Raw genomic sequence first — 21,613 nt, 5'->3', positions numbered from 1 at the left:
AGACTGCAGTTTGAGGTCTGGTTGGGCATCAGCAAGGATGGCCAGCAGATGATCTGGGAGATCTGGCAGTGGGTCGACAGAGATACCTCACCTGAGGTCTGGCTGGGCATCAGCAGTGGTGGCTGTCTATTTGTCACTCATTCTGTGACAATTTTAGCAGTCATCAGGTGTTTTTCTTCTAACTATCATCATGTTGAAAGTAACAGTTTAAAGTGTTGATTTGTACATGAATTTTAAGTTGAATCAATAGTTGACTCCCACATATTTGACAGTTGACTCCCACATATTTGACAGTTGAGGTGTTGTGCATCATGAGTAGTTGTCGTGTTCTCAAAATTACACTGGAATGAGCGAGGACATCCTGTTTGCTGAATTAAATTTCTTCATCCTCGCATCTCTTCCTCACATCTCTCTCTCACATCCTTGCCCGGAGGAGATGAGACGTGAGGGAAGCGAAGAGACACATTAGCACCCATTGAGTCAGCCTGTGACAATAAGACTTGTTATTAAAAAGGCCTAAATGGACTAATTAGGGTTTGATCAGCTTCAGCAACATGAAACCCTTTTAAAACTTTTCGCTCATTGAAAAACTGATTTCACTGTTTTGGATAATATTCCTGCCTGGAAAGTTATGAGTGCAACCCACACAAAATCAATTTCTGAGTCTAAATGCAATACACTGAAATTGTGTTTGCTGCTAGTACTGTAAGTAATATTGTGTGCAGTAGTTCTGTGTGTGTTAATGTAATGTAAGTTCAGGTGATCTCAGAAATGTAAAAATTCCAATACTTGAAATTAACAAGTGATTTTCTGTTTCTTCCTCTCTCAGTGTGAGGCCCAGGAAAGGCAGCTCAGGTCACAAGCGCAGGCTTGAAGCCAGTGCTCATGGGAAATGTAGACTGTGCACAGCGCCCCATTCAACTCCTGTGTGTGGATCTGATGGGCACACCTACTCCTCCAAGGTGAGACGTCCCTTTTATATTCATTTCCCTTTAATGTCCACACACTTCTCGTTCTCTCTTTACATTCTTTTTCACTTCAGTGTTATTTTGTTCTGCCATATTCTTGGCAAGCGTAATTGATTAATAATTCAATTTGTTTTGAACCATAAAAGCAAGGACAGAACTTCTGTAAGAAACACAGATTTTCATTAATTTACAAAGTTAATATCTGAGAAGATCTGTACAGAAAGTGTATACAATAATAATATATATGATATAATAATAATGTAAGACATCTCTTGAGCCTCAAGAGTTTCAGCTCAATCAAAGTCTTTGTGATAGAAATATTGACAAAGCAACCAACATGCTGGCTTACAGTGCACACTTGTATTACTTGCTCAGTGTCTTTTATTCAACTGTAGGACATTATTGGAAATTTGATGATGATCCTGTTTGAATGCAGGATTAAGCCCCAAATAGGAAGTAAAAAACAACCTTATATTGGGTGTTTCCAGTCCGTGTGTTGGTGGTAGTCACCACATAAGCCTTCCGAATGACCTACCTGTCTGAGCTGTGCTGAGGATGAAAACTGTTGAAGGAGAAAGAAGAGAAGAAGAACAAAAGGAAGAGGAGATTCAGGGAGTCCCTGTGCTCTCCACGGTAATTTAGTTGGAGGGGTTCAGTTAGCGGGTGGAGTGATGGGTCCCTGTGGCCCAACTTAAACTCTGCTCACCAGTGAGTTCCTCTGTAACACGCTGGTCTCCAGCTTATTCATGTTTTATTATTACATTACACGCTTCTCTCATAACCACACACACACACACTCAATATCCCATTAAGAGGACAGTGCTCTTATCTCCTGAGAGGCTTCAGCCCTCTAAGTTAAGTCCATTACTTCCCTTTTTTTAAATTATCCTCTCTCCTCTCCTCTCCTCTCCTCTCCTCTCCTCTCCTCTCCTCTCCTCTCCTCTCCTCTCCTCTCCTCTCCTCTCCTCTCCTCTCCTCTCCTCTCCTCTCCTCTCCACTGCTCTGCTCTGCTCTGCTCTCCTCTCTATTTTTACTCCCCGAAGTCAGGTGTTAAAACACTGTTTCATCAAAACCACATTAACCCCTGGAGAGAGACAAACATAAAGATTCATGGGGCCTATCAGGGTGCTGACAGTGACTGGGGGAGGTCATCCATTTCCTCTGCTTTCTCTCTCTTGCTCTCTGTCTCCCTCCCTAGAAACCTAATTCAATATGTTGAGAACAGGACACAGCGCTATTCCTTTGTCAACAAATTTCATTATGCAATATTAGCAGTGCTATCAAAGAGGTGACAGGGAAGAAATGATGGATTTGAATTAAAACTGGGGGAAATGGAAATGCTGGCAGGCTAAAGCTAAGCATGTGTAAGGCATGGTTTGGTAAGATATATGTATGGATGTTTATGCACAGTCATGGTCCCGGGCTGACAAACCTGCTGTCATCATCTCGCAAACAAAATTTACATAACCCATCTCGGTTTTCATTATTCTTCGTCGAAGGATGTTGTAATTGGATTCTTTCCCCCCAACTAGTCCTAACAGTTTCTCACCCCTCACTTACCTGAAATGAGATTTATACTGTTAAATTACATTCTGAAGTAGTCCGTCTTGCTTTTTGCATTGCATTAGACTTGTGCTGCAGTGAATAATAGAATGTCACTGGGCATCTCTGTGTCTAATGGTGTGTCTATATGGCTGCCTAATGGACACATCTGTTCATTGAAGATAAATGACCAATCCTGTCTCAGCAAATCTTTCCCTTAATCAGCTAAACAAAGGAGGTTTAATATTCAAAGTTTTACATATGTGCACATACTTTCAACACAGTGACTACATACCTTTACATCATGGGAAATAAGTCCCCAGATTGGTTTGCACCAGCTGTCTGTAAATCCATTGTGTGTAAAGTCCTTTTTAGGTTCTTAGAAACTAATAGTTTATTTCAAAATAATTATTTAATATATCAGGTTGCACAATTAAAACTTATAGGATATGTTCACAGTTTTTTCAGTTTAGGTGCCCATATGAACACTGAAAGAGGTTTTCCTCCTGTTCATAATTGTTGTTAAAAGATTCCCTTCATATATTTTATTTGAAACATATGTGGCTTCATATCAAGTACATTTCTTCCACATTTACACTCTGTTCAGCATAATTGCAGCATAACATTCTCTCTTTCTCTCTTTGTGTTTCCGTGTTGAGCTGAGGTAAAAAAATTGTAGGAAAAAGAGGGACTTGGGCACTAAAATACTAACATTCCTTTAACTTAATGAATGGGTCAGATATTAGTAAGTTAACTGTAGCTTTGTCAGTTTATAGGATATGATTATAATACAATGGTTTATACATCTTCACTTGGTAAAAGCTTGCATTATAACTAGGCTTTGAAAGTATGAAGAGGTTGCTTTAGAATTCATGATTCTTCATCATCTGTGCTATCGTATCAATGTATTTAAAGGGGTGCTACGCAATGTAATATTGCATTTATATAAAGATAAATAAGTGGTCATAACTGTTGCATCATTTATGGTCGGGTGCATGATAACATATTAAGTCAAGTCAATTTTAATTTTATAGCCCAACATCACAAATCACAAATTTTCCTCAAGGGGGTTTACAATTGGTTCAGTAATACAACATCCTCTGTCCTTTGACCCCTTAAATTGAATAAAGAAAAAAACTCCCTTAAAAAAACTTCAATGGGGAAAAAGTAGAAGAAACCTCAGGAAAGCAACAGAGGAGGCATCCTTCTTCTAGGACAGACAGACATGCAGTAGATGTTGTGTATACAGATAAGACCAAGAAAGCAAACTTACGTAAATACAGTGTGGAGAAATACAATGACAAAACTGTAATAGATTTATAACATATTACATTAAAAGAGTCTGCACACACACAAAAAAGACTCCAGATATTTTCTGATGTAATGAACACGTGACACAAGTGTTTTCGCAGGATGAGTAGTACGCCACACAACAAGTATGAACTCATCACTTCCCAAACCTCTCGTCTGTTAAATAAAGCCTCTATTAAACATTGTCTCTTTGTGTGTTTTTACAGTGTAAGCTGGAGTTCCAGACCTGCCTGTCTGGGAAGACGATCTCAGTGAAATGTGATGGGCTGTGTCCCTGTTTGTCTGGTCAGGAGTTCAGTAGACCGCCGCACAAGACTGAGAAGCCTGGTGAGTTTCCAACCCCCCCAACCCCGCCAATCAAACCTCTTTTCCTCCTATTTTAGACTGTATGAATGGGTAGATTATATAAAGAATGATGGAGCGATATGTGTGCTGACAGAGGGAAGGTTATTTGGATTTCAGCCATTCAGACGCCTTCAGAAACAAACCTTTATGACTCTACACCAAACACATCAAAACAAATATTCCTGTCAGCTCTTCCCTTACTCATGTTATTTTCTTCCCCTCATATCCAATCCCAGAAGCCCCTCACCCACACCTCCAATCCCAGCTACAGACAGGAAGCAGTGATGGAGTGAGTGTGTGTGTCTTATTGTTTGTCATAAAAAAATGATTTCAGCAGATGGATGTAGAGATTCTGGAGGAGAAATGCGATCTAAAGGTTAACAGCACAAAAAAGGATGGATTGTTCTCATTAAAGACTTCCTTCTTTTCTCAGGTGGGGGAGTAATGGGATGTCTTTTAGTTGAGTATTTGCACATGCTTATATAACCCCCCCTCCCGCCCTCACAGGTCTTTTCCAATCATTCTCTGATTATGAAGTATTTATAAGGCACATTTAATAAAAAAGGAAAGTGTATGCTAATTAATGATCTAATTCTCTCTTCATTAGTTTAAGGCTGAATGATGAAGGGAACATAGAGTGATGCTGTAACAGAGAAGTATTTTACTAACTTGACTGCTGCCTAATTAATTCCCCTCCATCCAATTATGCATTTGCTGGTTTGCTGAGAGTTTGGCTCTGAGAGTGAACAGAGCAGATGAGCTTATGTGAAGAAAATCTACTTCCAGATCTTGGACAGTGTCAACATGCAGCACTATGTTTATTCTCCATGTCTGACTCTCTGTTGATTCGGTCTCTTTCTGTACGTTTTCTGTAAATTTAGTTTTCCCTCGTGTTCCTAGTTCTGAGTGCATTCTATCTTCTTCTCGTGAACATCACTGTACTTTTCAGCACAGCCAGTCCTCCAACCATCAGCGAGATAGGGAGCTAGTAGATAACAGGTCCGAGCATTTCTAAGGGATGTGTGAAGTGTGTGTATGTGTGTGTGTGTGTTTATCATCTCCGATAGAATCTCTCATTAGATCAGCACCGCAAAATGGTAAACAGATGGAGATGGCAGTAGGTGAGGAAAACACTGCAAATGTGTCAGATTGTGTTCCTATGGTAACAGTCAAAAGATTGCAGCAGTTTGGTTTGTATGATCACTCCTCTCTGTTTACTGATACCCAAAAGGTTCAGACTGGGTTTGAACATTCATACCAGACTGGCAAATATTTCACAACCTGTATCTATAACTATATATCCTGATTAGATTAAAGCAATACATTTTGGTTGTATTGCACATTGAAGTTGTATTAACTGGTACAAAAGTCCGTTGGGAATACTGGTAAATACACATTTATCACAGGGAAAGTAGAGGGGGAAAGATTTTAACAACAATAAAACACATAGAGTTTGCATGTTCAGGCACACTTAATATATTCGTTAAAATGGGTATATGTGTGTGGAAGCTGTATTTAGACATAGAGGACAGATGAGGTAGGTGTCACGGTGAGTTGACATCAGGAGAAATAAGATGGACAGGCAGAACTAAGCTAATTAAAATGGCAGGGCTGATCTGTTTAAATCAAGCAAAAGTAATCAAGTTCTTGTCAGTCATTCATACATAGCGTGCTGTCATACAGTATTGTCATACCCTAGCATCATGTCTTTGCTGAGGCCATTGCACTTTTATAATTTCATCATACTATAAAATATTATCTGTACTACTGATACAGTACATCTACTTAATAGGGTCAGTTCATTAATGATTAAACACATCTATAGCAGTGCTAAAACAGTCACGAAAGTAACATTACAGCTCAAGATAATTCATTAATGAAAGCATAAGAAGATAAAAGCATGAATTACTTCTTCCATTTCATTACAGGTTAACAATGAATCATTACAGATTAACACTGAATCACTACAGGTTAACACTGAATCATTCAAGGCAAAAATATGCTGCACTCTCTCTAATCAGAGCAGAGCTTTAGTGTGATTAAAACCTCAACAGAGCTGATATGAGACTTTTTATGCACTGGAAGAAGTTATCTTTTATTATGAGGCATGATTTGTTTGTTAAAACTGAGAAAAATGTAAAAAAAAAAATCAACAAGTATTTAAAATATGCAGCTTGACATTAGAGGATAACTGTACCAGGCTGTGGGTAAAACTAAGAGCTATAACAAATACAGTAAATTAACTCTAATTTGTTCAGCTTAGAAACCATTCGCCTTTCAATGCAGACAGTGATTAACATTATTTGAATAGCAGAGATAATTTGGTTTTAGTGACATGTAAATCTGTGTATCTTCATATAACAGTGAAAAAGTCTCTTTAGTTATTCTGAATGAATTTAAGAATCTCTAATGGAAACTACATGATAATCATACAGTAGCTTAAACCATGCTGATGAGATATTACAGGCTATTGCTTGTAAGGTAGAAAAACAGTTTCTTTCCATCTTCTACTGCTTTCTCACTCCCTTGATTTTGTGCTGCTCCATACTGTTTATTTGGAGTTCCAGGTGAATACTAGATAAGCGTGGAAGACTTCAAATATCATACTTTTTTGAGTACCTGAGCTTGAACCATGCTAATAACCTTTTTTTTTCCTCCACTGAGTTTTAGTGGTTATTTGTCAGCCCCCACCTCTCACATCTTTCCCTTCACTCTCCTATCACTATCTGATGCTCATTTATTTTCTTTCTCGAGCCTCCACAATCCATCATTTTCTCAAAGTGTCGGTCAAGGTGAAGTTCCAACTCCACTTTTTGTCTTTCTCACATTTTTCTGCCCTTTGATTCATTGCAGAAAAGACCATGACATACAGTAGATACCTCTTTGAATATTACAAATAGAGCTTGAACAAATCGATGACTATTTGGCACAAATGTATACAAACTCTTCTGCAAAGGCAAAGGGTAGAAACTGTCAGGAGCTGAGAGAAATGAGAAGAAATTTCAAAGACAAGTCCATAATTACAGGTTTATGGGATATCTTAATTGCTAGATTTTCTTTAATCTTTTTTTTTAATGACAACTTAATATGTTTCCTAATGAACACATAAACCTGATTTTCTCTGAGAATCTACTGTTGCCTTTTTACCCATTTGTCAGAAGAGGTTAACATGTTGACACAGAGGCTCTGACATTCACTTTAATCTGTCATCCGCCCCCGAGGCAGCACTGCTGTGACACTGAGCATCATCACTGTCTCATATAAAACAATGATTCAAGCTGGTACAGTGTGTTATTGCTGGTGACCGTGTCATTGCTGTTTATGGTTGCTTTATATGTGTATATATAGACACATATATATGTATATAGACATATACAATAGTAGTTTGTTTTCTTTGACTTATTGTTGAAAAAATAAATGGACAAAACAAACTGTGCTGGCTGAACTGGTGAAATTCTCTCTTTAAATTCAATTTTTCTTGGCAAGTCAGTCTCAGACCCCCACAGAGAGCACACAGGAGGACAGATAATGTTTTGTGCTGCTCTCCTCTGCTCTCACACCTCCTATCCTCTCCTAACACATGCCAGCTGCTTAGGGATTATTTCCTGAGTGATTTCCTGATGAGTGCCTTTACAGTATTTGTAGCTTGTTGTATTGAGACTGTCCTCACCAGACAAAATGCTTTAAATAACCTATGCTTATGTGATCTCGTGAGGCTGGGATGTTATTATAGCACTGCAAAACAGTCTGTGGTAGATGTGTTTTTAACAATGACCACAATCATTACCTAATCATAAACTAGTAGAGTTTTACATGGTTGAATAAACCAGTCCTTAAAGCAGCTATAATTGGTAGTTTTTATAAATAAAATGTAACAAGTGACAATGTTAGAGGTGTCACTCGTAGTGCTGACAGTCAGAGAATTATCACCTAGCTCTGCAGCTCCTCTCAGCATAACAGTTTTACAGGCTTTATAGCACGTTTTAGCTTATTGTTTAGCTTCTGCAACTCACCCTTCTCATAGTGTCTTTTTTTACTGCAGGCAGCAGGCCACTGTTTTCAGAGAAACATTTTTAAAAAACCCATAGAGCTAAAGGAGAATCAATGTTGTAAATTTGAAAATAATATGATACAACCAACAGTTTCCTATCAAGTTTGCCACATTAACATAAAAAGTTGGTTTATTTCAGTGCTGTGTTCATAATTTGTAGCCAAAAAACTGTTAATGTAGGTATAAAATATCTACACAGCATACACACAAGTATTTTGCCTAATTAGACCTCTCAGGACTAACATTCATACTGTCTTGATTGACATCTCCTGCATAGACATGGATCTTGATGAGCTTGTAATTCCCATCATAGCGGAGGTCCAATTAATCAGAATAAATGAAAACACCCGTGTAAGTAGGCAGAGCCTTCAGAGAGGTGGTAGATCTGAACATATTCATTATTATAATTTTATTCATTTAAATATCACTGACAAATGATGCAATCCTTCTTCACTCTCTGACTGTAAATGGCACCAAACCTGCTGACTTAGCATCCTTTGTTTTTTTGTTTGTTTGGTGTTTTTTGGCAGTGTGAAGTGAGGGAGTTATTTATTTATGCATTCATGTATTCATTTATTTATTTATTCCCTCATTTCTTCTTTTTTTAATTTAATTGTCTTATTTATTGACTTTTCTTACTTATCTACCTGAGTAGTTTTATTCCCCAAAACCAAATTAGAGCTCTGCATGATTGAACTATCTCACACCAGGACCAGGTGACTGAAGGGGCTCGGTGGCTCTGACTGATTTGGATATCTTGGTGTCTGAGGGCCTATTCCCAGTTTAATCAGACTTCAAATAGAGAGATGCTCCTCAGACCCCTTCTGTATGATTCGGGGGCTGTTGTAGGTGGTATCTGACCTGCAACAGGCCAGAAACCTCCTACGAGTCTGGGAGCAACCCTAAAGCAGGAGAGAGCAATGAGAACAAGGAAGGGTGAGGAGGAGAGAAAGGGGAATACAGACTGACAAGCAAACAGAAAAAAGAAGTGGCTGGGTAGGAGTGGAGGAGGTGTGTGTGTGTGGGGTTAGTCTGTCCTGTCTCATTCTGGTTTCACCCTGGCACCTCTTTATCCCTGGGACCCAACCAAAGATCCTCTCAACAGCACTGCAACTTTAAATTTTTTCCCACATCTTTCTTTTTCTTTCTTTTCTCTGATGTCTGTAGCTCTAAATACAGGGAAAAAGGAAGTGCTTATCCAATTTTGTCAGGTTCTGAGGGCTGTCTGTTGTTGTTGTTTTTGATTTACTGTTTGAGGTATTATCTGGTCTCTAATCACCTCTTACTGAGCTTAGTCTTCTTGTGCACCTGAACAGAAACCTCATTTAAAACTGCACCGTAAGTCCGACCCCCAACAGCAAATAACTCAATTGAAGAAACAAAAACTTGAGTTGTGTTTAGTTTTAAACTATTCTCACCCTTATACTGTTAAAACTTGAACTGCTTGTCCTTCTTGCTCTTTCTTTGTATCTGTCTCACCCTCACTGTCTCTGGCGTTTCACAGAGACTGTGTATTACTGATCATTATCTGGGCTAACCTTAAGTCACTGCCAATCGGATTGTTCTGGAGAGCTGATAGCTTTGGAAAAAGAAAATCAAACATACCCTTGTATCTTTTTAATGAATCTGACCTTCTATCTTACTCATGTCTCCTATCTGACTCTCTCGGTTCATTTCTTTCTCCTTCTGTTACCTTGTTAGGAAGTGTCACCTCACTCCACCGCCTCCATCGTTTTCATCTGCCTTTCATCTTGATCTGATCTAACCATAGACTCTAAGATAGTTGTAGCAAGGTGTGACATCACCCATTGGTTTGTATTGAAGCCAGTTTGAAACCAAGAGTTGCACCATCTTTCATGGTCTGGAAACACGCCTCGCTACCTTGGAACAAAGCTAGCACTAACTTACTAGGAACACAGAGTGGTGCAGACTTTACAACAACTAATATGGCAGGTATCATTATCAAGTAACATTAAAATTACCCAAATATTGCAGCAATATTCTGACCCAGTGCAAGTCAGAGTGACCTGTCAACCACAGCTGTCAATCAACACCCATATAGCAGACATCAAAGCTACGCTTCCTCTTAATACCTTATTAACATAGCAATAATTTCCTAAATGACCACCAGCACACTTATTAGAGGCCCAGAATTCAGAGACTGAGATCATAATGACTCGTTGGAAAAATTCATTGACATCAGAGAAGTTGACACTGATTATTTATAAATGAAAAAGGAGACCTGGAGAAATTCTAAGGCTGATGACTCCTCACTCCTGTCTCATCACCTAAACCAGCTTGGAGGGGCTGCATGCCATATTTGGGGAAGATATACTGTATAGTCACCTCCTAATGGCAGCCTCGATATGCGGTGATGGTTTAAGATTGTTGCATATTTGTGCCAAAGTGAAAGGGAACAAAAATATGCTGTATGTTTTTTGGCTATAGTAGTACTAGAGGAAAAATGTCAATTAAAATGACAGTTGTGACAGGCATTAAAAAGAAAGAATGATAGGTTGACATGATGTTGGGTGTTTGATGAAGTATTTGAAGACTTAACATCTCACTAAACAAATGGTTTTCATTACATAATAATAATAATAATGGTAATATAAAAAAAGAAACATATGTGGCCTTTATGTAAAATACATCGCTGTTATTTTTATCATAATAGAACATTAGGCATCACAACTGTAAAAAATTACAAAAACATATTTGGCTTAATTTTTGTCGTGTTTCTTTCTTTGCTTTTGAACAAAAATCACAATCCTCCCCATCTTTTATATGCTTTGTGCTTTAGAAGCCTCAGTGTAACAACGTGGGAAGCAACACACAAAACCTGGCTTCCATTGTCAAAGTCCTGTGTTTTCTGTGCCCAAATATTCACCCTAATCTCCACAGTTTTATAGGGAATGGATCCTTACAGTGGCCCTGAAGGACAAAACACATACAAAAGTAAAAGCACAAAAAGTTAAGTAAATGTGCTCCAAATCCAAAACCAAAAATGCTATAAAATGTAAAATGTTTTAGTGAAAATACAAACATTTAGAAAAACAGTGATTCAAAGCAACAAATAAAGTTTCTTGAAAATGTAAATATAGATACAAACACGCCCTATAGGAGAGAGGGTTGTATTGTGAATCAGAAGTGGTTCAGTTTCAGTACAGTATCCTGAAGTGATTCGTTTGGTCTCTGTTATATTTAATCTGTTAGTTAATAGAAGTTCATCCTTCACACACACACACACACACACACACACACACACACACACACACACACACACAAAATGAGAATAAAAAAATACAGGGTGGTGTTTGTAAGTTTTTGTGCTGTTTTCTTCTTCGTCAACAGGTGTAGCAAACTAAAAGGTATCACTCCATCATTGTGTGCTGGCTTGCAGTTTGGCTTTAGTTTTCTAGCTGGTAGTTGGTGTTTTAAGTTTGTGTCTGTTTGTGAAAGACAGGTGGATTGTGGGATTGTTTGTTTTTTCGCTGCCAGTTTCTACTGATCTGCTGATAAATTCACAGACATGAAAAGCAGCAGAATCGAGGAAATACAGGGTAAGAGGGAAGGAGGGAGAAAGGAAGAAAGATAAGAAGGTAATTCCCAGTCATTATTCAGTGCCTGAAATGTGACCCGCAGTTCTGATCGATAGCTTCTCGTGTGTGAAAGCAGCCGCTGTTTCTGACTGGCTGTCTACCAGCACTTCATCTTGGGAGAAGTTCACAGTCAAATAATCGGTGATGGGTTGGAAGCAGAGCCGATAGCATCAACCAGGGCAACTCTCACATCGTATCTGTGAGGCTGTGCACATGGACATTTCCACTGGAACAATTAGAAAGTAGCTGTCAAACAAAGGATTTTGGCTTTTTCCAATTGATCTTGAGATCTAAAACCTCGACCTCAAAGCTCTTAGCTGTCCTGGCTGCTGCAAATCTTACAGAACCTCCATTCTCATTGTAAAAACTCACTCAGATTAGAATCACTAATTCTAAACTCAAAACAAGAGACTCTCCAGTTCTTCATGGCTGATAAGGTCCAAATAAGTTTCCTCAGCTGCAATTTTTGTTTTTCCTGTGAGTCATGAGCAGTTACAGGTGGCTTACATGATGAGCGGGTGGGTATTTACACATGATTTTTCAGGGACACAAACTATGACCACATAATGATGGAAAATAATTCCTGTTACTTGGCGGACATAGTCTGTTTTACAATATCACACATGAATAAACACATGGCCCTGTTGAGAATATGTTGCATTATTAAGCCCTGAAAAATAGCTATAAATTGGAACATGATCAAATTAATTTGGAGCATTGCAAAATGAACATCTGCTATACCAAGCATACCATGAGATACGGCCTCAAAAAGTGAATTAATAATGATGAAAAACACATTTTGTCAAATGAATAATGACGAAGGCTCCGCATAATCAGCCAGACAAATAATGCATTTAGTGCAGTGGCTCCCAATGCTTTTGCCACAGAGTCTGACATCTTAAAATAAAGCAATGTTTATACCTAAGAGGGATTTGAATACATACATAGGTCAAACTATTCAGCATCACAAAGAAAAACAAGCTTTCCTCCTTTCATATCTTGTGAATCATCTCATGACTCCTGTGATTTTGTTACCCTTGAGGAGTCATGAATCACAGCCTGGAAATGTTGCAGTAACACCTTAGACATACAGTACATATGGCACACTGATTTATTTCGATCCAAAACAATGATAACTGTTTAAAATCTAAATCTAAACTCTGGGGTCCAGTTCTGAGGTGGGTCAATATATTGCCTGAGTCCAATTGTGAAGCGATGATGAGACATTTCATCAGGCACTACTGACAGGTCCTACTGACAGCAGCCACATCACTTATTGGTCTCCACAACAAATACAGTTCTGTCTAAACAGTGCAACCTTTGTAACCACATGAGGAAAACACTTTGATGTTGAGTCCGTCTTTAAGCCTGCCTGATCCTGCTGCCCTGCTGTGGCTTGGAAATAGAGAGCATAGGGGAGTGGGGAGTTGGGAGGGGTTACAGGCCATTTTATTTTGTTGTGATGTATCGCCTTTAGTCCTTCTGTTTTCAGCTTGTAGCAGAAGCAGTAATGTCGGGTCTGTCCGAAACAATTTAGGTCACACAGAGAGAAAGAGATAAGACAGGTCCATCGAGACTCATTTGGGGCCGTGGTGCAAAGTCCAAGAGACTTGAGTGGAAGAGATGGAGAGAGAGTCAGAGATAGTCAAAGCAGCAGTCAAAAGAAGAAAAAGTGAAAGGAGGAGGAAAGGGAAAGAGAGAGTGGATATCAAAGAGAAAAACAGAAACACTTAAATCTTTGGAGTCTATAGTGGGATGTGCGAGGAGAGAGATGGGGAATGAAACACTCAAAGCAATTTAGGTGAGAGAAAAGAAATAGAAAGAACTGGGCATATCAAAGTGGTCTTCTAAGTCGAGAGAAACTGAGTTAGGTACAGCCAGGTGTGATAAGTGGCTTCTGTTGAATCTCAGAAAATTGACAGAGTGGGAGGGGAGAGAGATTGGAAATTAACAGGCAATAGAGGGAAATGAGCAAGAAGTCCTCAAAGGCAACAAAAGAATCACAGAGGCGGGGAGTGTTTTAAATGGAAATGAGTGGGACCACAATAGAAGACAATGAAGGAGAAATTTGAAGAGGGGATGAAGAACGGCTCATATAACTGAAGGGAAGGATAAAGTTTTCTCTGAGGGTTGTGTTCAGATAATAACAACAAGCTACAGACTCCACTTCTGCCCCCAAAAGACTTTTATTCAGGAGGTGAAGACATATAATGTTTAGCTGTTGGTATTTTGCACTTTCTTTCTCTGCTCTAGACCGTGAAAATGAAGAGCACTCTGAAATGTTATCTGTCTGGTCCTGAAGGGTTATATTACCCAGGCATTCGCACACACACACACACACACACACACACACATACACACTGACCACCTTGGGACTCCAGAGGTAATCTCACATGGATTGCCAGCCAGATAAATGTTATTTTTCCTCATCTCAGCTTCCATCTGTTACCTGGAGGCATCTACTGTTTTATAGCATCTGCAATAATGACACAATTGCAAACTATAACTATAAAACACTCTGAGTATGCCTGTGTTTGCATGATATTGCATAATTGTTCAATAATAGGATGGAGTAGGATGACTTGACAAAAACTGAAAGCTCTCTAATAAAGAGACATGGCAACATCTCTAGGCCCTGTGTGAAAATACCTGTGTAAAAAATCGCTCTAGCTCTTTCATGTTCTTGTTTGTGATGTGCTTGTGTTGGTGTGTTGGTGTGTTGGTGTGTTGGCGCGCACCCACCTTTCTTGATGTCATGCTGCAGACGACTTTATCCACTGACAGCAGTGTGTGATCCAGGTCTTCACACAGTGACCAATCTGCCCTGTTCTCTCTATTAGAGTAAATACCTCTGGTGACTGTGTGTGTGTGTGTATGTGTGTATGAAAGAGACTCTGGATGAGATGATTTTTCTCATTTCCTGATGTATGATTTGTTTTACTTTCTACTTTTTTATTTCTGGTGAAATGTCCAAGAATTTGAAATTATTCCGTCAACAGAATCCTTGTGATTTGTATTCATACGTGACTCTTTGAAAGCTCGAAAATGATGCATGTTTCACAGTGAACCATCTAATTTCTGAAAACAGGAGAGCCGCAGGAATGTTAACAACCTCCTTCTGCATTTTCTATCTTCCACGATAAAGCCGGAGCGTTAGGATTGGCAGGCTCAGTATTAGGTGGAGAATGGCTCTCGTCCTTCAGGCACGTTATCAAGCTCTCAAAAGAAAACAGAATGGGGGAAAAAATATGCCAATCACACGCAGTGCAGAGAGAGAAAGTGAGACAGAGATTGACAGACAGCGACGCAGAGGGAGACAGCAGAGGCAGAGGTCTGCTTGAATTGCTGGCAGACCCTGTCAGTCCCACAGGGCTGAAGCAGCCGGGGATTTGTAAAGCGGCGACAAAGCCTTGGTTGTACTTTTAATTAGGGATAGCCTAAAAATATAATGTTTAGTTTGTGCTCCCTTTGGAAAGTTATCATGGAGAATAACATCAATGTGTTTGGCAGTGTTGGATCAGCTTTCTATTTGGCTGTGCAAAGTAGTGTGATCATGCATAGAAACATGAGCACACACACACACACACACACACACACACACACACACAGTTGGACCGTGGCTAAAACGCAACACTCAAGTAGTCTCTCTCTGCAAGACATGGCTTTATTTTCCACTTGAGGTCCAGATGACATTAGGGATTTCAAATACACTGTTGTCCACTTGTTGTTGTTTTTGTTACGTGATTGGGACCTTTTCCAGTATACACACCAACCTTGCTAGGAACAGTAGTCCTTTTGGGGACCACAGCATAGCCCTAATTAGTCATTTCTGAGGTCCTGGTTAAGGTTAGGGTTAGGCTTTTCACAATAAATGTAATCTTGTCTGTGTGTGTTTGTGTCAGATGGGGTTCCTATGGTAACTGTCAAGAGATAGCAGTGGTTCAGTATGTGTTATCACACAACAGTGTTTACTCAAGGAGAAGAGTTGGATGAGAAAAAAGAAAAGAAAGAACACATAGAGGAAAAGTACACAGTAAAGTTTGATAACGAGCAAGAAAATAATTGTTTTATTTATTTTTTCCTCTGATGACAGCTGCAGATTAATAGATCATTATTGTGTGTGTGTGTGTGTGTGTGTGTGTTTGTGTGTGTGTGCGTGTGCGCATGCAGCCTGCACAGACGCAGAGCTTCACAGTCTGGCTGCCAGACTGAAGGATTGGTTCGGAGTGCTGCACCTCGACGCCAACAGAGACCTCATATCCTCTGACAGCTTTGATTCCACCACTGGACGTGAGTACATCCCCCCACAGAAAGTGTCCGTGTGTGTGCATGTGCCTGTGTGCACGCAGCCCTTCTCTGTTGAACAGCTACGCTTCTCAATCCTCATGAGAGCTGGTAGTGATGTTGACAGCGACCCTGCTCTGTTGTCTGCAATGTCAACATGTCTCAACACATCTCAACTCAGACACCATGCACTCACACACACTCAAATCTCAGTGTGCTGCTTCAAAAACATAAAAATCTAAGTGACCTGGGCATGTCCAGCGGTTTCAAAAGTTCTCACTTCAATATATATATTTTTTTTGCCTCTGTCTGCTTTGTCTCTAGATTTTGACACTAGCATCTTGCCCATCTGTAAGGACTCTCTGGGCTGGATGTTCAACAAGCTAGACATGAACTTTGACCTCTTGCTGGATCAATCGGAGCTGAGCGCCGTTTACCTGGACAAGTATGAGCTGTGCATGAAGCCCCTTTTTAATTCCTGTGACTCCTTCAAAGACGGCAAGCTGTCAAACAATGAGTGGTGTTACTGCTTCCAAAAGCCTGAGGGTGAGTAAGAGAAAGGAGAAATGGAGACTTAAAAACACTTATTGCTGGAAATAGAAGCGGGGAAATTTTAGGAGGGGCAGAGGTAGGGAAGTACAATATAAGTGGTACATAAGGTTTATTTAACCATACTGTAATTATTTCAGAACAGTCAATTCCCATGCAATAATTATATGAAACAAGAAAGGTAACAAAATGTTCACTCAACTATTTGAAGGTTGTAAAGTAAGTTTTTTTTTTTTAGTTTTCTCCAGCCTAGATTTCATTTTGTAGTTCTAGCCTTCTTTCGTATTTGTTATGATGGCATCTTACTACCTAATTTAATGCTGAGACTTTGGAGCATGGCGATAACTCTGGAGCAGGACAGCAGGAAGATAAGCAGTAAAAATATCAGATTGGGTTATAAATAAGCCAGTTCTACCAAACTGAAATGTTTGGTAGAAGAAAAATGTTAAAACTATAACGTCACATTTTTGTTGTAAAAAGGTTTTGTTGATGACTTACTGGTCCACTGTTGAGCTACTCTGTGCTTACAATACACCATTTTCTATGTATTCAGTGGTAAAGACAATATGGTAAAAAGAGATGTTTGTTTATAGCCTGTTTAAGCATGTGAGCTCTGTGCTCAGTGTTTATACCTATTGGGCCCTTGTGTAATATATATCACCATAATTCCAGATGTTGCCAACTACATTGGTGTGATCAACATTTTTGCACAACCAATAGTATGTATGTCAAACAGAATAATACCCAGATTGTAAAACATCACATTTTACTGTAAAGGTGATAGTTTGATTTGGGAAATCAGTTATGCAGTTATGTTCAGGTATGTACAATATGCACTGATTAGGCTAAAACGAGAAACATTAAGACTGTGGTCCTTTGAGAGGGTGATGGATTGGAGAGGGCAAAGAACAAATTCAGGCAAAGACAAATAAATTGTATACAATTTATATGTGAGGACAGTGACTATTTAGGAGGATGGATAAAGGAATGTAAAGAGAGGATGACCAATATAAGAAATCTTCAAGATGTTAGACAAGGGTGAGAGTAACTACAGTCAATAAGACTGGGGGAATAATAAGAAGGGGAAGAGCTATTTCAGTTAAATTAGCTCTTTTAATGAAACTATTGTGTTTTTTCTCTGCTTGCAGGATTGCCGTGCCAAACTGAGAAAAGCAGGATCCAGAATCAGAGTCGAAGGAAGAGCCTCATAGGTCAGTTTGGTTGACTGATAGCTGACAGTAACTTATTACTGTCTAAGCACACAGCATGCTCACCTTAAACTCTATCACACATACACTGAAATTAATATGTGTATTTCTGGTTCATATTTAAAGGGTTTCAGGTAGAGCTGCTGCAGTATTGATTTTTTTCCTTTTTTTACCACACAAATTAGCAATTGTTTCCTAAATACTGTATTGGCCTGAATCTAAGGTGACCCTGATCATAAGATAACCCCTCCTGCCTCCCCCTTTCCAACACAGTTTTTGGAAAAATACTTTTTGAATACAACTTACATCATAGTTAAATGTCTATCTTTACTCCAGTGTTGTCATTAAGAGGCTGACTTTGCAGCAGTTATATTTGTTGGCATTCAGCGGTCAATGTCATTCTTTATGTCAAGCCTGAGAGAATAACTAATGTCCCTTCACTTGAGCTGCTCACTCAGTGGTGAGGAGGGGATCAACTTGACTCTGCAGTGGGTTTGATGTGATTGCATTGCCATGGCAGCTCTAGTTTCAGGCCGGTAAAAGGAAACAAACATACGGGACACACAGTACAAAGCACATCCTGACATTATGTACATGTCATCCATCCCCATTGGGCAGATCGTTCAGTGTTTCTGCTCACAACAAAACAGCTTGAAAAATGATCTTAGACTGGGTCAAATGAAGGTGAAAGAGAAAAGATGTGTGTGTGTGTTTTTGTGCATGTGTGCGTGTCTTATTGAGAGTGACTGCTTCCCCTTAAGCTGAATATATGGTTGTTGTCCTGCAACCTTCACAGCAGTAAGTGATTGTTGATCTCCCGCTGTGAATACACAAGAACTTTGGTCACAACACCAGGATACCTAACCTGCTGAGGACAGATCAGACTCTTCCCTCTAGTTTTGTCATTTCAATATCCTCAGTGCTTTTCCTCTTTTTTTCTTACTTCCTTCTCTCCTTTGTTCTTAGCCTCTTCTGTCCTTCTCCATTCATTCAGCTTTTTTTTTCTTCTCATCTCCATCTCTAGGTTCCTATATTCCTCGCTGTACTGAGGAGGGTTACTTCAAACCAACCCAGTGTCACGGCAGCACTGGTCAGTGTTGGTGTGTGGACAAATATGGCAATGAGATCGCCGGTTCCAGAAAACAAGGCAACCCCAACTGCGGTAAGACCAACACACACAAACAGTAGACTAACACATACACATGCCCACATTGATGTTCACTATACAAGGGTTCTGGTTGTGTTGTGTTTGCCCATATTAGCTCCAATTTGTCTTGCTGTCTTTCAGAGTTAGCACTTTGATCCAGGTGGACTACTGCTGTCTGTCTTTTCTCCTCTTTTGTAATCTGGTGTTGCTGCAGACGAGGAGACTGCAGAGTTCCTTTTTAAAATATATGATAATGAAAAACAGAGAGCACCACAGTCACAACTCTGTTCTATTTCTTTTTTCATGTCTCCATGTCTCTCTTTATCTTTGCCTGTATCTACGCATCAGTGATCATTTAGGAAATAGATAACATTAGGCATGCCCCTGGATCCAGTCATATGTCTGATTCTATCTGCCTCTGATACTCTGCTCACAGAGCTTTGCTAAAACACCAGCATCTTGCAAGTCAAGTAGGGAAATTTGTCACGCTTGTCAGGAGAGAGCGATGTCAAAAGATTTGTTATGAATATGAATTTCTGGTGGTGACTTAGTTGCACCTTTTGGACAAACTGCAGATGGACGCTGACTCCAAAAAGAGGCATTTAGACAAAGAATATACTGTATAGTGTATAGTGTAATATACAAAGTGCTCTGATATGTTGACGTCAGAGTATACAAGACAGCAGTAGAAATTCAGAGGGAATGGTCAAAAAGCCAGTGCAAGTACTTTGCTGCAAATCAATGGCCATGGGATTTCATTGTGAGGGGAAAAAGAACAATAATTGGCAAGAAAGAATACAGGCAGATGTACTGATTACCAATCAAACAGCCAACTCACAGTCACAGATTATGGCTCACTGGAATGCCAGTCTAGTCCAAAGCCAGTAATTACATCTTCCAATATTGATGAGGTGTCTCTCAAGTCACCCCACACACACACACACACACACACACACTCTCTCACACACAATAACACATTGACAGCAGCAGTCCTTTGTCTCTGGTCTAACAAGCTAATCTACCTCTGGCTGAGTGGCCTCAGGCTGAAGCTACCTGGAGTGCTCCAATACCGCTCAGCATAGAACAAGCAGGTAGCAATGCAGCAGCTCTTCGTTCAGTATTCTAAACACAAGTACACTAAGCTGATTTTAACACTGTAAATGCCATTCAGCCAAAGTGCACTTGTACCTAGATGTAAATAGCCTGTTTTGAACTAAGCACAGGATTTTAAGATCCCAGCTTTGTAAAATGCTGAAGGCATCAGCCGTGATAATGAGTCCTATTTGGACTGTAGATACACATGATTCAACATTAATGAAAAAAGCATTTGTTCATCACCAAATCGTTTGCAAGTGTAATTTGCCATCACCATCAGAAACCACTGAGTCAGCTAGTTAAGCAACCCCTTGACAGTGTTTATTGTTATCGCTTGCAATGGTCGTCTCTGACTCAGCACTCGAGAGAAAAGATCATTTCCAGCTTTTTTGCTGAGTGTACTATTTTACATATTGGTTATTAAAAGATCCCCCTCAAATGTGCTCTTCATGTAAGTGATAGGGGCCAAAAACCACAGTGTGATCACATAGTCATTTTGTGCAAAAATGCATTTAAAAGTTTATCTGAAGTTCTTCTTCTGAGTTAGTCATATCAAGTGGATATCTGCCACATTTACAGTCTTTTTATCGTACAATTCCCTCTTTGTGTTTCCTCAGATAGTGTCTCTCTGCTGAGCTGTGGTGGAAGTATAGTCACAAAAAGAGGGACTTTGGCACTAAAATGACTCTAACGTTGAAAGATATCCACTTGATTTGACTCATTTGGAACCTTCATATAAGCTTTAGATAAACTTTTAAATACATGTTTGCACAGAAGGAAGACTATGGAGTTTGGCACTCATCACTTACATTGCAAGTGCATATGAAGGAATCTTCAAATCACTAGTATGAACAGGAGGGATCATTATGACTAGTAAAACATGTTTCATTGTTCATTTGGGCACTTGACTATAGTTGTAAGACAGATGTAAAACATTGTGAACCATCCTTTAAGCTCTGTAAAATATGAATATGACCCACTACTTGGTGTACTACTATTTAAATAAACCATCACACTAGCACGCTCACATATACCAATATGAATTTCTTACATTTGTGCATACACATGAGCTAACACAGCTTCCAACAGCATTGACTACTGAGAGAGGGCACCCACAAGCAAATGAACCTACTTGATATATGGAGAGTAGAACCACACACTACACAGACTCTGTCACACAAGGATCTTTCTGTGTTTCACTACTGGCGGGCGAAGACTGATCTTGCTGAACTGGAAACAGAAGACTGCTCCAACACATCTAAACCTGATGAAGGATGTAATGAAAATGTATTATGTTGTTTGGGTATCTTCCTACAGATGAGGACCAAGAGACATCGGGGGATTTTGGCAGCGGTGGTGCAGTCATTCTTCTCGATGACCAGGAGGAGGAGCCTTCACAGAGTGGGCGGAGCCGGCAGAAGAAGCGACGGGGCCGGATCCACCCCAGAGGAGCCATTGAGGATGACGAGGACGAGGAAGATGATAAGGATGATGAGATCGGCTACGTTTGGTAG

The 21,613-nt window shown here is 39.6% G+C and overlaps 1 protein-coding gene across 1 annotated transcript in view; it reads left to right on the top strand.

The window, feature by feature from the left end:
- spock1 (SPARC (osteonectin), cwcv and kazal like domains proteoglycan 1) overlaps positions 1 to 21,613 on the top strand; it is a 99,932-nt gene extending 78,319 nt beyond the window's left edge. The window contains exons 7-13 of the mRNA XM_053323912.1: positions 830 to 962; positions 4,028 to 4,148; positions 15,987 to 16,106; positions 16,425 to 16,646; positions 17,798 to 17,860; positions 18,882 to 19,019; positions 21,417 to 21,613. Of these exons, the coding sequence (XP_053179887.1) occupies positions 830 to 962; positions 4,028 to 4,148; positions 15,987 to 16,106; positions 16,425 to 16,646; positions 17,798 to 17,860; positions 18,882 to 19,019; positions 21,417 to 21,613 (994 nt within the window). The remainder of the gene's footprint in view (positions 1 to 829; positions 963 to 4,027; positions 4,149 to 15,986; positions 16,107 to 16,424; positions 16,647 to 17,797; positions 17,861 to 18,881; positions 19,020 to 21,416) is intronic.

Source organism: Scomber japonicus, chromosome 8, assembly GCF_027409825.1.
Source record: "Scomber japonicus isolate fScoJap1 chromosome 8, fScoJap1.pri, whole genome shotgun sequence".
In the NCBI taxonomy this organism is placed as follows: domain Eukaryota; kingdom Metazoa; phylum Chordata; class Actinopteri; order Scombriformes; family Scombridae; genus Scomber; species Scomber japonicus.
Note: the sequence above shows the minus strand (reverse complement) of the source record. Positions and strands in the feature narration are given on the sequence as shown.